This window comes from Urtica dioica, chromosome 7 (assembly GCF_054948205.1).
Source record: "Urtica dioica subsp. dioica isolate 48M chromosome 7, U.dioica_male_clone48M_v1_H2, whole genome shotgun sequence".
In the NCBI taxonomy this organism is placed as follows: domain Eukaryota; kingdom Viridiplantae; phylum Streptophyta; class Magnoliopsida; order Rosales; family Urticaceae; genus Urtica; species Urtica dioica.
In genome coordinates, this window is record NC_142762.1 from 40,531,884 (window position 1) to 40,552,083 (window position 20,200).

Below are 20,200 nucleotides of genomic sequence, written 5' to 3' on the forward strand. Positions count from 1 at the left end.
CTTAATTAGCTAGATGATCTATAAAAATCAATAGTTATATTTGAAAACGAAAAATAGTTATTGAAAGTGCGTACATGTGTTAGCGGCGCTACTCACGAATGGGTCTACTTTGCCTAATAACAATTGAAACACTTCTCTTTGGATATATATTTTTCAAACGTGAAAAAAAATGTGATTGTTGACATGAGATTTCTCTCAATCAACAATCGTGAATTTAGTACTTAAATTTGATTTATTGGTGATATTTGAAGGGTTTGAGTACTTGTCTTTGGATTTGCGAATTGAAAAGAGAAACTATACTATTTATATATGGTTTAAATAACATATGCGTATGAAGAATCGACGAAACCGAAATGAATTGACTATGGAACAAATAAAGAAACAATTGAGCATGATATCTGTTGGGTCAAATTTTCGCAAGGTAGAAATGACACCCCGAGAGCAAAAACGACAAGGTAAGTCCATACATAAATCTCAAGTTCACAAGAGAAATCTTTTGGTCAAACCTCGAGTCAACCTTGACTCTTGACGCCAACTCATTTTGGGCACAAAACAAACCTGATGGTATCGCCAACCTGTCATGCCGTCAATCTGATTGTGACACGAACTTGAAGTGACGCCAACCTGATAACACCGTCAACCTGCTGACACCGTCAACCTGATGACGCCGTCAACCTAATGACGTTGTCAACCTGATGGTGCCACTAACTTGATGACGTCGCCAACCTGATAGTGTCGCCAACCTGCCATGCCGTCAACTTGATGGTGACACCAACTTGAGGTGACGCCAACCTGATGGCGTCAACCTGATGCTGGCACCAACCTGAGGTGACGCCAAGCTGACAGCGCCAACCCAAAATGCCGCCAACCCCAAAAATTCACCTAGAGGCAGTGGTCGCCAACTCCTCTAGCTATGATGCCGCTAACCTTCCCAAGGCTCTTTGCCGCCAACCTGCCAAGGGCTTCTTGTCGCCAACCTGCCCAAAGCCTCTTGCCGCCAACCCCACTTGTCACAAGGCAAAACTTGCCTCCAGCCTCTCTTTCCTATAACTCATAACCAAGACAAGCCTCAAACCTCTATAAATACCTCTCTGAACTTTCTCTCAAGGTAAGTTTCTCTCAACTTGGAAAAACTCTACAAAAATCACACAACGACTTTCTCTCTCTAGAAAACATAGAGTCGAGTATAAATCGTTCACCAAGAACACAATACAAAATGACTAATATTGAGCGTCGGAGCGCGCGCCGAGGGAAAACCCTCCGCGTCCCTCTAGATTCATGTTTTCTTGTGCTTAGGTAAAAGTACGAAGATTCAAAGACCCAACAAGGAACTCGAAGGATTTGAAGATCCAAGAACAATGAGCAACGTGAAGAACACAATGACGTGAAGACTCGAAGAAAGAGATCAAAGGGTTGAAGGCAAGGTCAAGAGAGATTACGGGTTGAAAGCAAGGCTTTAGAGAGAGATTCAAATGGTTGAAGACTCAAAGAAACAAAGAGTCAAGAAGAGAAGAAATTCACCAAACTTAATCTACGTACGATCATTGGGTCCGACCCTAGATCAAAACACGAACGGTTCTTAGTGCTAATCCAAAAACGCGATTAACAATATCTTTAGTGAATACAAAAGGAATTTGTCAAGTTCGAAGGATTAAATGGATTTTTTAAGCCTTAGAAGCAACTATTAATACTACAATAATTAAAGGGAAATTGCCCCATCTACTACCAAATCACTAACTTTTTCCGATTTCCCACTAAAGTCATAATTTGGCCACAAATGCCACTAACTCAAATGTACAACTACCTTTTTATCATCCACTCAAATTTTTCTTACAACCCACACCAACTCTCCATATCCCGCTCATATCTCACATTAATCACTGACTCTCTTTCTCTCTCTCTCTCTCTCTGTCGGTCTCTAAAACCCTCGGCGTCCAAGACCAGCCCGCGCAGACCACACCAACAACTGATGAACTCTGTAGAGTTTAGAAGTCAATTTCTCTCATCAGTTGCTGACATTAGATGTCAACAATTGACGTCCATTGTTGACATCTAATGTCAACAACTGATGAACTCTGTAGATTTTAGAAGTCAATTTCTCTCATCAGTTGTTGACATTAGATGTCAACAGTTGACATCCATTGTTGACATTAGTGATGAACTCTGAAGATTCTTAACATACCCAAACAATATCCTAAAATTTTAACCACAAAATTTAGGGAAAAAGCGAAACGAACCTTGTGCGCGACCTGGTCTTGGACTAAATCTGGAGTTTTGAGTTTGGCGTTTGGATCTCGTCGGCGTTTGGGTCTCGTGGGCATTTGGGTCCTCGGGTTTTAGAGAGCTGGTGCGAGAAAGAGAGCTGGTCCTCGGGCTCCTGGGTTTCTTGAGTCTGGTGGCTTTGGGGTAAACAAAGAGAAAGAGAAAGAGAAAGAGAAAGAGAGAGAGAGATCGGGAAAAAAATAGTCCGACGAGGGGACAGAGAGAACGAGAAGAGAGAAGAGAGAGTGAGAGAAAGAGATAGATTGACGGGAAGAGAGAATGAGAAAGAGGAGAGATAAGACTGATGCGAAGAGAGAGAGAGAGAGAGAGAGAGAGAGAGAGAGAGAGAGAGAGAAAGAGAGAGAGAGAGAGAGAGAGAGAGAGAGAGAGTTGTGTTGGTGAGATTGTAAGAAGTGAAGGGTAAATAGGTAGTTTTGCATAGGTGTTAGTGACATTGGTGTCTAAATTATGCATTTGGTGGAAAATAGTAAAAAGTTATCATATAGGTAGTAGTTGTGGCAATTTCCCATAATTAAATACATAATCAAAACGTCATATTGTAACAATTGCTAGATCTTGTAACGCCTTTATTAACTTTGTCCATTACTTCTAATTTTGCAGACTTCCGTGCTTCTGGTCAAGGTGGGTCAACCTGGCTTGTTGGAGACGGAAATGAGGAAGCCGTCCTTCCTTCCGCGCGTGGCTCGGCTTAACGGCTTAGCGGCTTCTGTCTATACGGAAAGAAGGCTTCCGCGGAACCGTTTACACGGAAATTCGGCTTCCGAGGTTTCCGTTATTTTACTGTTTATACACGGATTTATTAATTTTTTTACACTTTAATCATTTTCTCTATAAATATAACTCATTTCAATCCAATTTTTCACAACATCATCCATCAAATTCTCTCTACAATTCTCTCTACAACCTCATCAAGCTCTATGCAATTTATATAATATAGTTTCTAAATTAAATTTTCTATATAGTTTAATATAATATAGTTTCTAAAATATAGTTTATGTACCACGGTTTATTTTTGTAATCCTTTCGTTTTATGATATTTATTGTAACCACGGTTTTCCTCCGCCACAAGTGAGGGTTCATTAATAAAATTTTCGTGGTTCCGTCCACGTTTCTTACTTAAAATAAAACGTCTCGAAAATATTTTCATTATATAGTTTGTATGTAAAGATAAAATTTAGTTTGCATATTAACCCTTTTTATTAAAAACGTAACATTTTAGTCCTTTTGATTTTACATTTTAATTGAAATCAAAACGGCTTATTGGCTTAACGGAATAATGGCTTCCAAAAAAGAAACGGAAACGGCTTAATGGCTTAACGGAAGGAAAATTTCCGTTAAGCCCTTAAGCCGTCCTTATTGGCTTATTGGAAGGCCGAAATTTCCAATAAGCCAGGTTGAAAGGTGGGCAATGTGACTTTCATTCTTGGCCCAATTCTCATCCTTAGTTATTGCCCTGGCTATTTTTTGGCTCATATTTTTTTAGGACGTAGTTCTACACTAACAATTACTCATTCCTTAATTCACTTTACATTCTAGTTTTCATTTAAATTTTATATCATGGAGCCAATCACATTTACTCATTAAGAAAACATCCTTAAATTCTACGACAATTTAAAAAAACACTCTGAATAGTGATATTTTAAATTCATTCCACCATCTACTTAATTAGCTTAAAACTATAATAAATATACACTAATGTTGCTGGAGTGTTGTGTTATGCGTAAAGCTGATCATATGGGATCTCGCGGGACCCTATTTCCTATATTATTGGTACCATATGGAAAATGAGAAAAAATCATATTATGAAATGTGGTATCGAAATTTTTTTCCCGGAACCATCTTGAAAAATGGGACAAAACTGGATCCCCGTTCAACATCATTTAGTAAATTTATTTTAAGTTGTATTTTTTAATTGAAAATATGAGATTTTTTTTAGTTACATTCATGACTAAAGTAGAAGAAAAAATAATATGGGAAATATGGAAATCCCGGAACAACGAAATATGGTACCGTGAAAAATGTGGTTCCGGGATTTTCCGATACCATTTTTTACGGTTTCGGGAGTCCCATTTCCCGTAAAATATAAGACGAGACCAAGAGATCCCATTTTCTAGGCTCCATATGGCCAACTTTTGTTATGCGGTGCCAGGGGTTAACAATAAAAGTTTTCGAATTATAACAATGTATTTTGTAACTAGAAAAAATAAGTAATAAAATTAAAATATTGTTAAATAAATAAGCTGGGGTAAAAATCAACAAAATTTGAAAGCGCCAAAAATAAGTACTTAGGATTATGATAATATAATTTGTAACTACAAGAAAAATTAATTTGTCTATATTGAAAATTGTTAACTTTGTTATATTAATTATTAAGTTGAAAAAACCAAAATGCACCCAAGAAAATAAAATTGTACCCTCGTTGGTTGTACATCTGCCTGATTTCTCCGATTCAAATGAAAATAAAAAATAGAAAGTAAAATTTTTATGTGATAATATTTTTCGAATATAAAAGCACAAATAGCTGTAATTTTTATAGCAAAATAGTATTTTTTTTAATTGTAAATAATTACATATTTTTGGTAAAATTTATTTACTATTTTCGACTCTATTTAATTTTGTTCATTATTTACAGTTCTATTTATAAAGAAAATAATCTCAATAACTATTTATTATTATGAAGAATATTATTTGAGTTTTTTTAACTCTTTAAAAATGCGTTTCCTATAATTTTCCCAAAATAAGAATATGTTTCTAGACCCAAGAGCGCACATAAAACATGGCGTTTGAATATTATCACATAAACACATAGCGTTTGAATATTTACAAAAAAAAAAATGGCGTTTGAATATTGAGAACAGACATGAATACTAGTTCTAAAGATTTAAATCCGAAAATTACGACTAATTTTCTGAAGCTTTAAAAGTATCGGTTTATTAAAAAAAGTTGAACAATTATTGTTTTAATTAAAAAAAAAAAAAAAAAAGCAGTAAAAGTCTCAATTTGTTATTTGGAGCGAACACAATATAAGAAATTAAAAAACCCAAAAAAAAAAAAATACAATTGATAAGTTCAGTCCAAGTCTTATTAGAAATCAGAGTCGAAGTCAAAAGATATCTGGAATTCAATTTCCTAATTTACCCTTCGTTGTTATGTGATCCTGGGAACTATAATCAGGGTTAAAATCGTAATACATAGATCCTCGTTATTTTTGGCTTAAATCTTATAAATACATTCAAAGTCACGTTATATTTCGCCCTTCTACGTCGACTATTCCTCACTTTCTTTCTTTGCAAATTTTCGCGGCAACCAAACAGAAACCCAAAAGCTCATCGATCACCATGGAGACTGGTCTTCTCAGCCAGGGTATGAAGAATAAGTTCTTCAGACGCTTCGTCCGGTTGAACATTCTCTCTTCGCTTTTGTTCTGCATCCTTGTGACGAGCTTGACATATGCGATTTTCACGTCCGATTTGATTCGTCGCGAGAAAATCAGAGGATTAAATCGTGTGGTCGGGTTGAGAAGCCACTTGTATTTTCCTCCGAATGACCTGAAAACGGAATTCCTTCGCTCCGATCACATTCCAGAGCTCAGAAACCGAACTGTTGTGGTAATACACTCAAACTCTGCTTCGCCTATTTTTTTTTCTTCTTCCGATCTCTGTTTTTTAACTCGATTAATTTTATTTTTATATTTTAGTATAATTTTTAGGCTGGTTTTAGTAGTTGAACTTCAAAATCGACTTCGATTTTTTTTTGCTACTATTACGGCGCAAATTCAGATTCAATCATCGCAATTGTGAAAATCTTAAATCGCAGTATGTAGCTACAGTGATTATTGATTTAATCAATAAATCTATGTGTCGCGTTTGCAGAGAAAAATCGAGTATGTAGGACGAGAAAAAGTGGAACGAGGTCTGCGAGGAGCGAGAGCAGCGATTTTCAGAGCAGCTTCGAATAAAAGTTTCGCGTCGACGATCAACGATACCGATTTCAATCCTAACAAACTCGTGTATCGTAATCCAGGCGCTTTTTACCGGTAAGCTCTTCGTTTTTTTTTTTTTTTTTAATTTTATTTTGCATGTAACTGATTTATATATATTAATATTATATTTATTTTAATACTTGTGGGGACTACTTTATTTGCAAGTCATCGTCAACATATAAATCGTTTATTTTTTGCTATGCTTTTATCTGATTTTTGAGTTTGATGATGTTTATTTATGTGAACGAGTGATGAGAGAATTTCTTTCAAGTGACGCTATGTTTCGCACTCACTAGCTTTTATTACTTTCCCCAAAGTTTACTTTCACACACACTCGATGGTCTCACTGAAAAAGGCACCGTGTTCACTTATTATGTTATGTGCTTGGCAGTCTTAATTTTGGACTCCATAATTTCATCCATGTGGGTATATATTTATATATTGTTGGACTATTAAGTTTCATGCGATTTTCTTCGGGACCAATATATTAGCCAGCTTAATGAGTATGAGTAATCTTATTGTGATCAAGATTAGAAGAGAGTGATTACATAATGAGTTGCTTAATCATTACATTAGTTTTAGGTTTTAAGCTACAGGGGTACACACATTATTTGTTGAAGATGATTATTAATTACTAGATAGAGTGATGACTATCAAACACCTCTTAAGCTGAAGCTACACGATCATCATTACAGTAAATTACTACTTATTTATTTTGCAATTTTTTTCATTAGACAATCTTGCTTAGGATATACTAAGTATATCTTTTCTCTCTCTGATTTGGTACTTTATGAAGTCAGAATATCCTTACAGAAGAGATATATAAACCCAGTTATGATTAATGCTAAATATACACATCTGCACTTGTTATAAATCAACTAGTACCTGAACATGGTTTTTATTTTTTTTAAAGTCAATTGTGCCAGCTTAATAATTAGAAGTAGTTTTCTCATATTCTCATGCTTCCAAATCACTCAACATGATAAATTTAGATTGTGAAAGGACTGTCCGAGTGAGTGATAATGAAGTCTCATATGCACAAAGCATCATTAATTGTAAACCCTTGTTACAAATGCACAGGAGCTACAGGGAAATGGAAAGAAGATTCAAGGTGTACGTGTACAACGAAGGAGAAGTTCCGATCGCCCACGACGGGCCGTGCAAGAACATCTACGCGATCGAGGGCCGGTTCATCGCCGAGATGGAGAACAACGCAAGATTCAGAACCACGGACGGCGAAGAAGCCCATGTTTATTTCATGCCCTTTAGCGTGACTTGGATGGTGAAGTACCTGTACAAGCCAGACTCTCACGACCAAAACCCTCTCAGAAATTACGTCCGAAACTATGTCGAACTGATCTTACACCGATACCCTTTTTGGAATAGGACCACCGGGGCTGACCACTTCATGGTCGCTTGTCATGATTGGGTAACTCTCTTTCTCTCTATGTCTCGCTACTTTTACGCATTGTGCAGCTTTTTTGGCATGGTTTGTTGCTATATAAATAAGTGCTGTTTTCAGTGCACAAGAAAGAAAAAAAAAATAAGTGGGTAGGTCGTAAATTGATAGGTGCTTTAATTATTAAGTTTGCGCGCTATTTTGTATCACATGTTATTTTGGTATGAATCAACTTAATTGACATCTAGCTATATTATATATGCTGTCTAATTTAGAAAAGTTCTAAATGCTGTATGGTGACATGCCATATATATTTGTCTTGTCTAGATAGCTAGCAACGGAAAATAACAAAATTATTACCTAGTTTTCTTCTCTCTCTAAGGACTATTTTAAAATAAAATAAAGAAATTCCTTAGACAATCTTAAAGTTGTACATTTTCAAACCCATAAAAGTTTCTAAGAAGTTAACTCGAATATTCTAAACCGCAAATAACGTCGAAAAAAGTACACATGATTAAAAAAGTGAATAACAATAATAATAATAATATAGGCGTGTCCAATAAGTTAGAACTATAGTTTTTAGTTTTGTTTCTGTTACTTGTTTATTTATTCATAAAGCAACAATATATTACGTATTTCATGATAGTATCTCACGTAACATTACAAATACTTTATTACCTCATCATAATTAATCAATATATTTACTAATTATTTCATGGAAAAACTTTTACAGGGTCCTCATGCATCAGAAGGAAACCCTCTGGTGTACAACACATCAATCCGAGTCCTTTGCAACGCCAACTCGTCGGAAGGCTTCAACCCCCAGAAGGACGTGTCTCTCCCGGAGATCCACCTCCTCACCGGAGAAATCCCGACGCAGCTCCTCTCCCCGCCGCCGGAAAACCACTCCCGGCGCCACCTGGCGTTCTTCGCCGGCGGGCTCCACGGCCCGATCCGCCCGATCCTCCTCAACCACTGGAGGAACCGCACCGACGTCGACGAGGCCATGCAAGTCCACGAGTACCTCCCCGAGAACGTGAGCTATCACTCCCTAATGCTCGACTCGAAATTCTGTCTCTGTCCCAGCGGCTTTGAGGTCGCGAGCCCGAGGATTGTCGAGGCCATATACGCCGAGTGCGTCCCAGTCATCCTCTCCCAAAACTACGTCCTTCCCTTCAGCGACGTCCTCAACTGGGACGCCTTTTCCATCACCGTGGACGTCTCCGATATCCCGAATCTCAAGGAGATTCTGAGCCGGGTCCCGCAAGACAAGTACTTGAGGCTCAAGGAAGGCCTCAGGGAAGTCAGGAAACACTTCACGCTGAACCAGCCGGCGAAGAGGTTCGACGTCTTTCACATGCTGCTTCACTCTATTTGGCTCCGGAGGATTAATTTTAGGATCCATTAGGTAAATAGTCATATTTATAGTTTCACATTGCTATGTAGCCAACGTTTCGCAAATATTAGATAAATAGTCACATCCATGTATTTACACACGTAAATTGAAGTGAAGGGGAAAATCAGGAATGTCACGACATGTTTGTGGCTATTTATTTAAGATTTATGAAACGTTGGCTATATAGCAATCCCAAACATTTTAGTTGGTTAGTTACTTAATTTTTTTTTGTTAATGTTAAGCCGCGACACTTTAGTGCTGCCTAGTTGTTAGGTTTATATTATTAGGGTTATTTTTTTATTTTTTATATTTAATTTTTTTAATTGTAATATCATTAAATTTTGCACTTGAGTTTTGTTTTTATAATATGTAGTACGTTACTAGTTGTATATATATTATGGGATGAATGTTATGCATGCAATTATATTCTGTATAAACATTCGGTTAATGGCTATTAATTAGTGCTCGTATTGATTATGCTGCAATTGATTATTGTTATATGTCATCTCAGTTTTGTGTTTTCTGTGTGGGGAACAGAACAACGTACGGCCAAGAATATAGTAAATATACTAGCTATGAATCATGATTATATAAAGCTAATAAAAACTATGAAAAAAATAGTTAATTAATTCGTTCTTCCAAAGGCAATGGGCAATCATTACCTTAAAATAAAGGCAACACATTTATTTAATTAAGAGACCTTCGTAAAGTATCATGGGGTTCCATCTCAAAACCAATTGGTAATGAGAATAGTAACTCGTGATCTTTATAAGGTCTTATTAGTTCTCATTCACTTTCGATGTGGGATTCCTAACACGCCCCCTTAAGATGGCGTCTCTTTGCGTTCGCTCATCTTGAGCCGAATCCCAACGATTGGATCGGATACCCGTTTAGACTTAATGGGCTCTGATACCATGTGAAAGTATCATGGAGTTTCATCTCAAAATCAATTGGAAACGAGAGGAGTAACTCATGACCTTTATAAGCTCTCGTTAGTTCCCATTCACTTTCGATGTGAGATTCCTGACACGTATCAAAATCAGATTCATAAAAATTACGACCTAAATTACGAGTTACACATTTTATTAGATTCATTGAAAATAAAGGCAAGACATTTATTTAATTTATATCAGATTTATATCCAAGAAGAAAAAAAGTAGTTTATATATACATGTTGTATCATGAAAAAAAAATATTAAAAAAACAATTGTTTCAAACCACTCCTAATTTCATTCTAACATTTACTCTATGTATAGAGTATAGACTATTTCTGAGACAACGTTTATTACTACAAAAACATGATGTTAAGCCTCCTAAGCCACAAGCTGTGCATAACCATATACATGAAATCAAAAGGCCGAGGAGGTTGATTCACCACGAAGTGGCGTTGCACTAAACCCACCATCTTTTGCATTTCAAAGTAGTTTTCCTCAGAAATCCCTCTCAAGATCTCCTCTATCTCGGGAATCCTCTCCACGGGGACGTGCACCGAAAACCTAGTCCAGTCGAGAACGTCGCTGAAGGGAAGAACGTAAGAAGTCGAGATGATGACCGGGACACAGCCTCCGTGGATGGCCTCGACGACCCTCGGGCTAGCCACTTCGTATCCGCTAGGGCAAAGGCAAAACCTGCTCTTCCTTATCTCCTCCTCGTAGTTTAGGGTTTTGGGTAGGTACTCGTGGACCGTGATCTCCGTGTCGTTCCGGTCCTTCCAGTGCTTGAATAGCTCGGCCCTCACGCGCCCGTGTCGTCCTCCGGCGAAAAAGGCGAGCGTCGAGCGATTTTGCGACGGTTTAGTGATGAGGAGACCCGAATCGGAGTTTTTGAGGTTGATTTCGGGCAAAGACACGTCGCGGAATGGTTTGAAACCCTCCGAAGAGTTTGCGTTGCACAAAACTCTAATGAAGTTCTTGAAAAGGTCCGGGTGAGCTCTTGAAATATCCGGAGCCTGAGGAGAAACGAAACGAAACCAAGTATAATATTAAATTATTGTAACCGAGTACTAATTAAATATACGTTCATAATGTTATAGTTTGGAGCCCAAAAAATACGAGGAAAATATAAGAGAAAATGAGTGAAAAATTAGAATCATCTATTGTGTTTAAAAGTTATAAAAAAAATATGAAGGACAATAGAGGATATTTAGAAGAGAGACGTAACTGTGAGCCCTAGCTAGATGTACAAATTTGAATGAATTTGACCCACATGTACAAAATTGAATGAATAAATTTTTTCTCATATATATTTTTTCCTTTTTTTCACTACATCCAAATTCCAAATAACAAGGAAAAAAAAAAAGAAAGGAAGTTCCATGCTATTTTCCGCGTTCAAACACAGACACTAAGACTTAAAAAGAAAAAAAAAAAAAAAAATTAATGTACCCAATCATGGCAAGAGACTAGGAAATGGTCAGCTCCACTAGTTGCGTTCCAGAAGGGGTATTTGTGGGAGACGACGGAGATATAGTCTTCGACGATCCTCTGAAGCCTTTCCCGGGAATAGTTCCTGTACGGCAAGTACACGTATCTTATGATGTTGACGACGCTGACGGGGACGAAAAACGCGTGCGCTTCCTCCGGCTTCCGAGCCAGAAACGGGCTCGACTCGTTCTCCAACTCGTTGATGAATATTCCTTCGGTGGAGTAAATGCTTTTCATTGGTCCGGTGTGGTATATTGGAAGATCTCCTTCTTTGTAACCCCACACTCTGAACCGCTTTTCCATCTCAATGTGACTCCTGATCATCATTTAATCACATTAGTTAATTAATCACGAGTTAATGTCAACGCATATCATTTGGGACCGTCGATTTATTGTATTGAAACTGAGAGTCCTATCTAGAGTAATTGATACATGACGTCTCTAGTTTCAATATGCAGTTATTATAGGGAATTAAAGCTGTCGATTCATAGGAAGAAGAATATTGGATATATTATTAATTCATGAACTAACCTATTCCGAGTTTGTTTGAGTACTCTTAAGACTGAATAAAAAACGGAGGTGTTGGCACAAGAAAGGCCAAAAAAAACCCATTGCTATATAGCTAGCTAATATTTTATTTATCTGCTTGATTAAAAACGGCCAAAGTACTGAGAACTACTCTAACACATAGTTATCAGCTTCTTACTTTACATAGTTTAATTTATTATCTTGGTTTACATTGATTGTGCAAGTCCAAAAACTATTATTTCAAGAAAATAATTATTAAGCTACTAACAGTAGAAAAAAGTTTTTCTTTTTTGGTACATCAAGAAAATGCTTTTCCTTTTGTGGATCAAGCATTATTATCACTATTAATGAAGTTAATTGGATCATCACATTTGATGACTCAAAGCCATTTTAGAAAAAGGAGAAAAAAAAAAGAAAAAAAGAATGATAATGAAAAAGAGAAGGATCTTAACTGGTGGAAAGCATAGGGGTTAAAATAAACCGGTCCTCTTGGAATATAAGTCTCCTCTTTGTATGATGTGTATCTTTTCGTTCTCTTCGCTTTTAATATCGCTTCTCGAGCTCTTGCCAAACCCTCTTCGATTCGCCACCTTTGACCACGCTCTCTCTTAGTCTGTTACACAAACGAAGAAATTAAAAAAAAAAAAATTGTTGGCACAACAATAATATTGAGAAGTACACTTCTTTGATCATCGAACTAATTAATTAATTAATAATCAATACTCACAATATTACTAGGGCTTCTTCGTCCAAAAAGAACGGTCTCATTGTGATGATTGTTGTCGTTGGGTGAGAAGGGAATGGAGTTGAAGAAGAAGAGATGGTAGTTCGCAGAGAAGATAATGATCAGAACGATAGGCACGTAGACAAAAGCCCGCCTAAAACTCAACTGTTCAATCATATTGGTCGATCTCATTTGAATTCACTTCTTCGCTGTCATTTCTTTCTTTCTTTCTTGGACTGTAAAGAATTACACTGTGACTCGTTTGGAAGGAGTTTGAATAGATTTATGGGAGTTTGTGGTGAATTCCGTTAGAATTGTGAATTGTCTACATTCTGACTCACTAAGATTGAGGTATTGCCAATTTTATTGGTCCACGTAAGCGAAATGGGTAGCGACGACGGAATGTGATTAGCCCTCGTTCTCTATTATTATTATTATTATTATTTATTTTTTTATTTTTTTGCTTAAAGTTAAGTTGGATCCCTATATCATTATTGCTTGGAAAAAAAAAATTACTTGAATCCCAATAAAGAAATAAAATTACTTGAAGGAGAACTCGGAATATTAACCTGTTGTAGCCACCTCTTAAAATAATGTATACAAAGTTGTCAAATTTGTTAAAAGCTAGTGATATAGTCGAAATTTAAAAAGGGTCAAGCGGCTAAATGGCCAAATAGAACTTAAGGATTTGCAAAATAGCCAAAGTTTATCAAGTATAAGCAAAATAGCCAAGCTGCGATTATTAATCCAGACAGGATTAAATTTAATCCACACAAAATATCGGGATTAAATTTAATCCAGGCAGGATTAATTTAGTCCAGGGATGAGAGTAATGGCTATTTTGGTTAACCTAATGAAACTATGGCTATTTTGCAAAAGCCATAGTTTGAATTGGCTAGTTCATGCCATTTTTCCATTTAAAAAAAAAAAAAACCGCAAGTTCTAGGTTTTCGATTATTTGACACGGTGATTAATTTTTAAAAGTCGTAATTTGCTTTACATATGCAGCTTAAATTTTTTTAATGACGCTATAGCTTTGACAAATTTTTTTAAAGTGTTTTTAGTAATTAGTTTCAATAACTATTTTATATAATTTTTCGCCTAGACATTAATCTCAGATTATTTATATTGAGTTAGAATATTATCTATTCAAAATTATTTAAACAAAGGGTTAAATTATTTGAACTACACAAATATTTTCTTTAACAACTTAAATATTTATTCCGGTAACATGTTTTCTCCGTACCATGTCTTTCTTATTGTATTTGGAATTCTAGGAATGTACATTACCTTTAATAAAGTTAAAAAAAAAAAAAAAAAAAAAAAGAGGAGCTAATTTCGATTTTGGGCATCAAATTATCTCAATAAATATCAATTCTTTTAAATTAGGCGGACGTCTATTTCAAATTTGGTGGAGATCCTATCTCAGACAAGACTGCTTCCAAGAGAGATGAATACTACCATGTTGCGATCACTTCAAGCTCCACGCCGCCGATGTTTTCTGAAAAAAATTCTCGTTGCACATGTGTCAGAAAGAAAAAGTCACACTCAAAGAAACTAATTCTCTTACTAATCTTCATCTAAATTTATCTTAGATTTTGGGTGCTACGATTGTGATCCAAATTCTAGAGAAACATTTTTTTTAAATGAGTTTAGTTCTATTTTGTCGTATGTGTTAATGCCTGAAAATTGATCAACACTTAAGCCGGTCCGCGGTTCGGTCTGGGGCCGGACCCTATGACCGCGGTGGTCGAAAGATGAAGTTGTCTCAGCACTTGTCACCTCTGTCGTGCCGGAAAGAGGTTTTCAGTGGCTCTTCACCTAAAAAAGAGAGAAACATGAGCTAAAGAGGCACGAAATAGTTTTCTTCGGCGGACACTTCGACGTTCAACATAAGTCCAAATGGTATGCTTCAGAATTCTAGAGAGAGAGGGTCTCAGATGAGAGATAATCATAGATTTTTTAAGTTATGAGAAACTTACCTCCAAATGATGAGATTGAAGGTATTTATAGAGATGTGATGAGTTGGGTTTAAATCGTCGTTCACTGAGGTCCTCCCTTCAAGTCTGGGGTATAGGTCAATCCCGGTTGCCATGGGGGTAGAGGTCGAACCCTATTGCCGAGATGGAATGGGGATAAAATTCGACCCCTGTTTTTTTTTTAGGGACAAAGGATATTTCATTAAACCAAGTTCAGGGAATGAACATCCTGAGTGATACAATATTCAAGCCACGCAGGGCAAGAATCAGACCAAAACTCTGACTCTGAGGAGTTCAGATGGGTTCGAGCTACACAGTTAGCTACCCTATTACACACCCTTGGTACCCACCGGCATATTTCGGTACAGACTACCCCTCTAGCCAAAGCTAAAATATCAGCAATGATCGGACCTTGGAGACCGCTGAGATGAGCCCCCCGCACCAGTTGAGTAGCCCGGAGACAATCAGATTCCACCGCCGAAATCCGCCAGCCCCGCTCCTGAGCAAAGAGAAGCCCACACCGTATAGCTTTGCACTCAGTCGTGAGAGCGGAGTCCACACCGTCAAAAGCCGAGGCCGTGACGCGGTTTCTCACCACGCCCCCCGCGGCCGCACGACCCGTTCTCGCATCCCATGCAGTGTCGACATTAAGCTTGAATTCCCCCGGCTCAGGACTAATCCAATGTGTTTGTTTCACGGAGCTGGTGGCTCGCTGAACTTTCATGTTTCCAGTGGCCGCCTTGAAACTTTGGAGCCAACAAGCAACCTCGCTGACCCAAGCCTCTGGAGCCTTGGCGTAGTTCTCAAACAAACGTAGATTTCTGTCCGACCACGCCGCCCAGATCAGCCCGCAAAAGAGGGCGAGGCTGTCCTCCGGGAGACTCTCCAAAGCGCGGAAACAAATCTCCGGAAAGGGGAGTGTACCAGTCTTCTCCACCCAGCGCTGCAAGGAAGAGTTTTCCCAAATAGCCCGCGCTCGCTCGCCGCTCCAGACCGCGTGAAGAGCGTCTTCCGGGAGCGCCCCACAGAAAGAGCAAAAAGGCAAGCACGAGATCCCTCTACGCCGCAGGGCACCGTGAGAAGGCAGAGTGTCAAACCAAGTGCGCCACACTAGATGTTTGATTTTTGGCGGGATTCGGAGACTCCACACCGTCTTCCACCATCTCGGTTCCTCATTGTTCGAGCTTGTCGGACCCATAACCACCCCGTTATCTTCATAGTGCTATACCAATCTGTCTCGACAGCTCTCCTTACCCAACGGGATTTTCAGAATAGCTTCGGCGTCATAGGGGGACATGACTGTGGCGATAAGGTCCCGGTTCCATTGCCTCCCCTCTAACAAGTCGGCCACGCGCCACGGAAACCCATCCTCCGGTTTCGCTGTTAACACTGAGAAAGCACCTGCTCTCGGAATCCAAGGCTGTGAGAAAGCTCGAATGTTACCTTCCCCTACCTGCCATCGGATGCCTCGGCGCACCAAGTCTCTCCCCTAACACAAGCTCTTGCACAAAAAGGAGAAACGGTTCTCGTATTCAAACTCAAGCACCGAGGAGTGGGGAAAATACTTAGCCTTAAGGACCCTCGCCATCAAGCACTCCGGATGTTGGATGATACGCCACGTGAGTCAGCCCACAACAGCCCGGTTGAAGTCACCGAGGTCTTTGAAGCCTAGCCCGCCCTCGTTCTTCGGCCTAGCGATAAGCTCCCATGACCTCTTCCAAAAAATCGGTCTCTTATCCTCCGACCCTCCCCACCAAAACCGGGCAATGAGGCTATGGAGCTCATGAATAAGCGTAGACGGGATTTTGAAGAGGCTCATAGTGTAGGACGGAATTGCTTGAACCACCGCCTTGATGAGAACCTCCCGGCCCCCCAGCGAGAAGATCTTCGCTCTCCACGAACGGAGTTGTTTGTGGACCCGGCTAGTAAGATTACTAAAAACCTCCACTTTGTTTCTCCCCACATGAACCGGCATCTCGAGGTAGCATTCAAGATCTTCCACAACGGGGATATTGAGCAAGTTAGAGAGAAAGGAAGCCTTCTCTCCCACAATGTTGCGGGAGCAACACATCACCGACTTATCCATGTTGACCGCTTGCCCCGACCCCCTCTCGTAGACCTCCAAGATCGAACACACCGCTTGACAACATTCTTCACTAGCTTCACAAAAAAGAAGACTATCGTCCGCGAAAAGGAGGTGAGAAACCGACGGCACTGCGGGTCTACAAGCGTACCCCCTTAGGAGGCCTAACCGTTCTTGACCACGAATGAGAGCGGATAGGCCCTCCGCACATAAGAGGAAGAGATATGGGGAGAGAGGACAACCTTGGCGGAGGCCCCGTTTCGGAACAATCGGCCCTCCGGTTTTCCCATTGATGACGACGGAGAAGGTCGGGGAGGAAATATAATCAGCGACGATGCCCACCACTCTCGGCCCAAACCCGACCCTCTTCATCATGGCAATGAAAAAACCCCATATTGAATGATGGTAGATGTCGACCCCTGTTACCCATATTGAATGATGGTAGAGGTCGACCTCTGTCATCGAGATGGAATGAGGGTAGATGTCAACCCATATCGTCGAGATGGAATATGGGTAGAAGTCGACCCTTGCTGCCTAGATGGAATGAGGGCAGAGATCGAACTTTGTCGCTGAGGTGGAATGGGGGTAGAGGTCGATCCCTGTTGCCCAGATGGAACGAGGGTAGAGGTCGATCATGTCGCCGAGATGGAACGGGGGTAGAGATCGACCCCTGTTGTCCAGATGGAACGGGGGTAGAGATCGACCCCTGTTGTCAAGATGGAATGGAATGAAGGTATAGGTCAACCCCTATCGCCGAAATGGAATGAGGGTAGAAGTCGACCCTTGCTGCCTAGATCTAATGATGGTAGAGATCGAACTTTGTCGCTAAGGTGGAATTGGGGTAGAGGTCGACCCCTGTTGCCCAGATGGAACGAGGGTAGAGGTCGATCCTGTCGCCGAGATGGAATGGGGGTAGAGATCGACCCCTGTTGTCCAGATGGAATGAGGGTATAGGTCAACCACTGTCGTCGAGATGGAATGAGGGTAGAAGTCGACCCTTGCTGCCTAGATGGAATGAGGGTAGAGATCGAACTTTGTCGCTGAGGTGGAATGGGGGTAGAGGTCGACTTCTGTTGCCCAGATGGAACGAGAGTAGAGGTCGACCCTTGTCGCCGAGATGGAACGGGGGTAGAGGTCAACCCTTGTTGCCACGAAGGAATGGGCGTCGCCTTTGCGGGGATGGAGGCGAGCCTAGTTTGTCTTGAGTTTGGGCTCTTCAATTTGTTTCTTTGGTTGGGCTCGCCATGCTTCTTTGTTTTTGGGTTGGGCTTCGATGTTTTTTGGATCAAAGAAAATCCCTCATAACATTAACCATCAGTTTCTTAGAGAACTCAGTTGTTCAAGAAATTTCTCGTTTTTCCAAGGTGCATTGTTGCTTGCTCGGTGGTTCCCCGACCGCCTTCGATCTCCAGTTTGATGTGCATTGATGGTGAGCCCCCTCCTTTTGCCTTCCCTTCATATATATTTTTTTTCCTTTCTTTCATTTTTCCTTCTAAGCTTTTAAGATTGATTTTACATTCTTTTTTTTTCCCAATTTTTGTTGTACATTTCTCCCCTTTTTATTTTATTTCAAGTGAGCTTTGGAGTGAGAAGAGTCTTTTTGCTTTAGAACAGCTCACCTTTTTATTTTATTTTAAAAGTGAATCTTTTATCTCTTCTCTTCTATGCCATTTTTTTTTTTGAGAAACGTGGTCGGTGCCACGGAGCTTTCATTAAAGCCCTCACGTATGGCGGAGGAAAACCGTGGTTACAAGGGATATAAAAGAACACATACAAACCACGCCACCGGAACAACTCAAACAAGAAGAACTCTAATCCGGGGCGTGCGAACGCAACTCCCTATCATCGGCCCTAATAGCCTCTTCCGAGCAAGGAGGGACACGCCCCATCCATCTCGAGTTCGAATTTCGAACTACAGCAAAACGGGCTAAATTATGAGCCGCAGTATTACATAGGCGAGGTGTATAAAAAATTTTAAACTCGATCAAATTACTTACCTCTCTCTTGATGTGGTGTAAGATCGTTCCGAGCTCAGTCGTGGGGCTCCCTCCGCCGGCCACCGCCTTGACCACCTCCGCGCAATCCGAATGAAGCTCCAATCTCGACCCGCCGATGCTACTAGCCAAAACTACGCATTGGAGGACCGCAACCGCCTCCGCAAGCTGGGGGGGTAAATCCCCGAGCTTGGGAAAGCGTTTGCGAGGCTAACACCCTTCCGGTGTGGTCACGAGCAATGCACCCCACACCGAACCCTCCCTGGTCCCGATCTAGCGCAGCATCTACATTCACCGAGATTGTTCCTTGCGTCGGAGGGGTCCACCTAGGCTTGGTCGTCCTCTTATCTTGGTCTCGAACACCTTTCGTATTCGCGTCTCTAAAATCTTCGAGGAAACTCCCGGTCCATTGGACAAGCTCCGTCTGATTCCAAGCTTTTTTCCCCAAGACGACGTTGTTCCTGTGATTCCACAATTCCCAAATGATGGTGATATAGAATTCGAATTTACTAACCTCGAGAGAGTCCGCCGCTCGGAGAATGGTGTCAAAGGCCTCGCTATCCCCTTGCGGCGGAAGGATCCCCCCGAAACCAGCCTCTTTCCAAACCTTTCGACTCCACTTGCAACTCCAAATGGCATGATGAGCAGTCTCCACCTTACCTTCACATATAGGACACCGATCGTCGGTGATAATCTTCCTCTTAACCAGGAGTGAGCGAGTCGGAATCTGTCCCTTACACACTCTCCAGATAAAGAGTTTCACCTTAGGAGGAACTTTAAGCTTCCATAGTTTTCTCCACCATTCCTCCATCAGAGACTGGTTAGATGAACTGGCTTCAGATATGGAATCCATAGCCACCCGATACCCACTCTTGACCGTGTACTCTCCATCCTCTGTGTAGTGCCAACGACGTCTATCGGGGACCCCTTCTCCACCGCACGGGATACACAGAATAGCGCTGGCATCTTCCTCCACAAACATAGCGCGGATGAGCATCTCGTCCCAATTACCGTCCATCCTCATCAGCTCAGCAACTCTCATATCAGGGGGAATCAGAGGGGGGTCAATCCAAGTGAAGGATCTGGGTCTGGGGATCCACTTATCCCCCATGACCATAACAGACTCACCATCCCCAATACTCCATCTCGTGCCAGCCAGGATGATCTCTCTTCCCCAAACCAGACTGCCATTTCTTTAATCACTCATTTGTCATTTTTCACATGCTTTTTATTCTCTATTTATGGACTTCACCAACTCATATGGTGATGGTGGAGTACATGATCTTGAAATTGATGATTTTGTGGGGTTCGAGGATTTGAATGCAAGAGTCTTCAAAGCGCTGATGTCACATTTTTCTGCTTGGTCGTTCAAATTTGAATATTTAAATAAATAAATAAAAACACAAGCCAGA

General features: G+C 40.3%; 2 protein-coding genes across 2 annotated transcripts; one reads left to right on the forward strand and one right to left on the reverse strand.

Annotated features, from left to right (window-relative positions):
* The first annotated feature begins 858 nt into the window (after nt 1-858).
* On the forward strand, nt 859-9,598 carry LOC149391596 (putative glycosyltransferase At5g25310). The gene is made up of 6 exons (XM_089620017.1): nt 859-1,017; nt 2,884-3,048; nt 5,598-5,891; nt 6,156-6,319; nt 7,346-7,694; nt 8,398-9,598. The coding sequence occupies exons 1-6, from the start codon at nt 859-861 to the stop codon at nt 9,070-9,072; spliced, it is 1,806 nt and encodes a 601-aa protein (XP_089476143.1). The 3' UTR covers nt 9,073-9,598.
* Nucleotides 9,599-10,348: 750 nt separating this feature from the next.
* Nucleotides 10,349-12,612, reverse strand: LOC149391597 (putative glycosyltransferase At5g11130). Its single transcript, XM_089620018.1, has 3 exons — nt 12,461-12,612; nt 11,442-11,796; nt 10,349-11,008 (listed from the first exon to the last, which is right to left on the reverse strand). The coding sequence occupies exons 2-3, from the start codon at nt 11,781-11,783 to the stop codon at nt 10,349-10,351; spliced, it is 1,002 nt and encodes a 333-aa protein (XP_089476144.1). The 5' UTR covers nt 11,784-11,796; nt 12,461-12,612.
* Between the last annotated feature and the right edge of the window lie 7,588 nt (nt 12,613-20,200).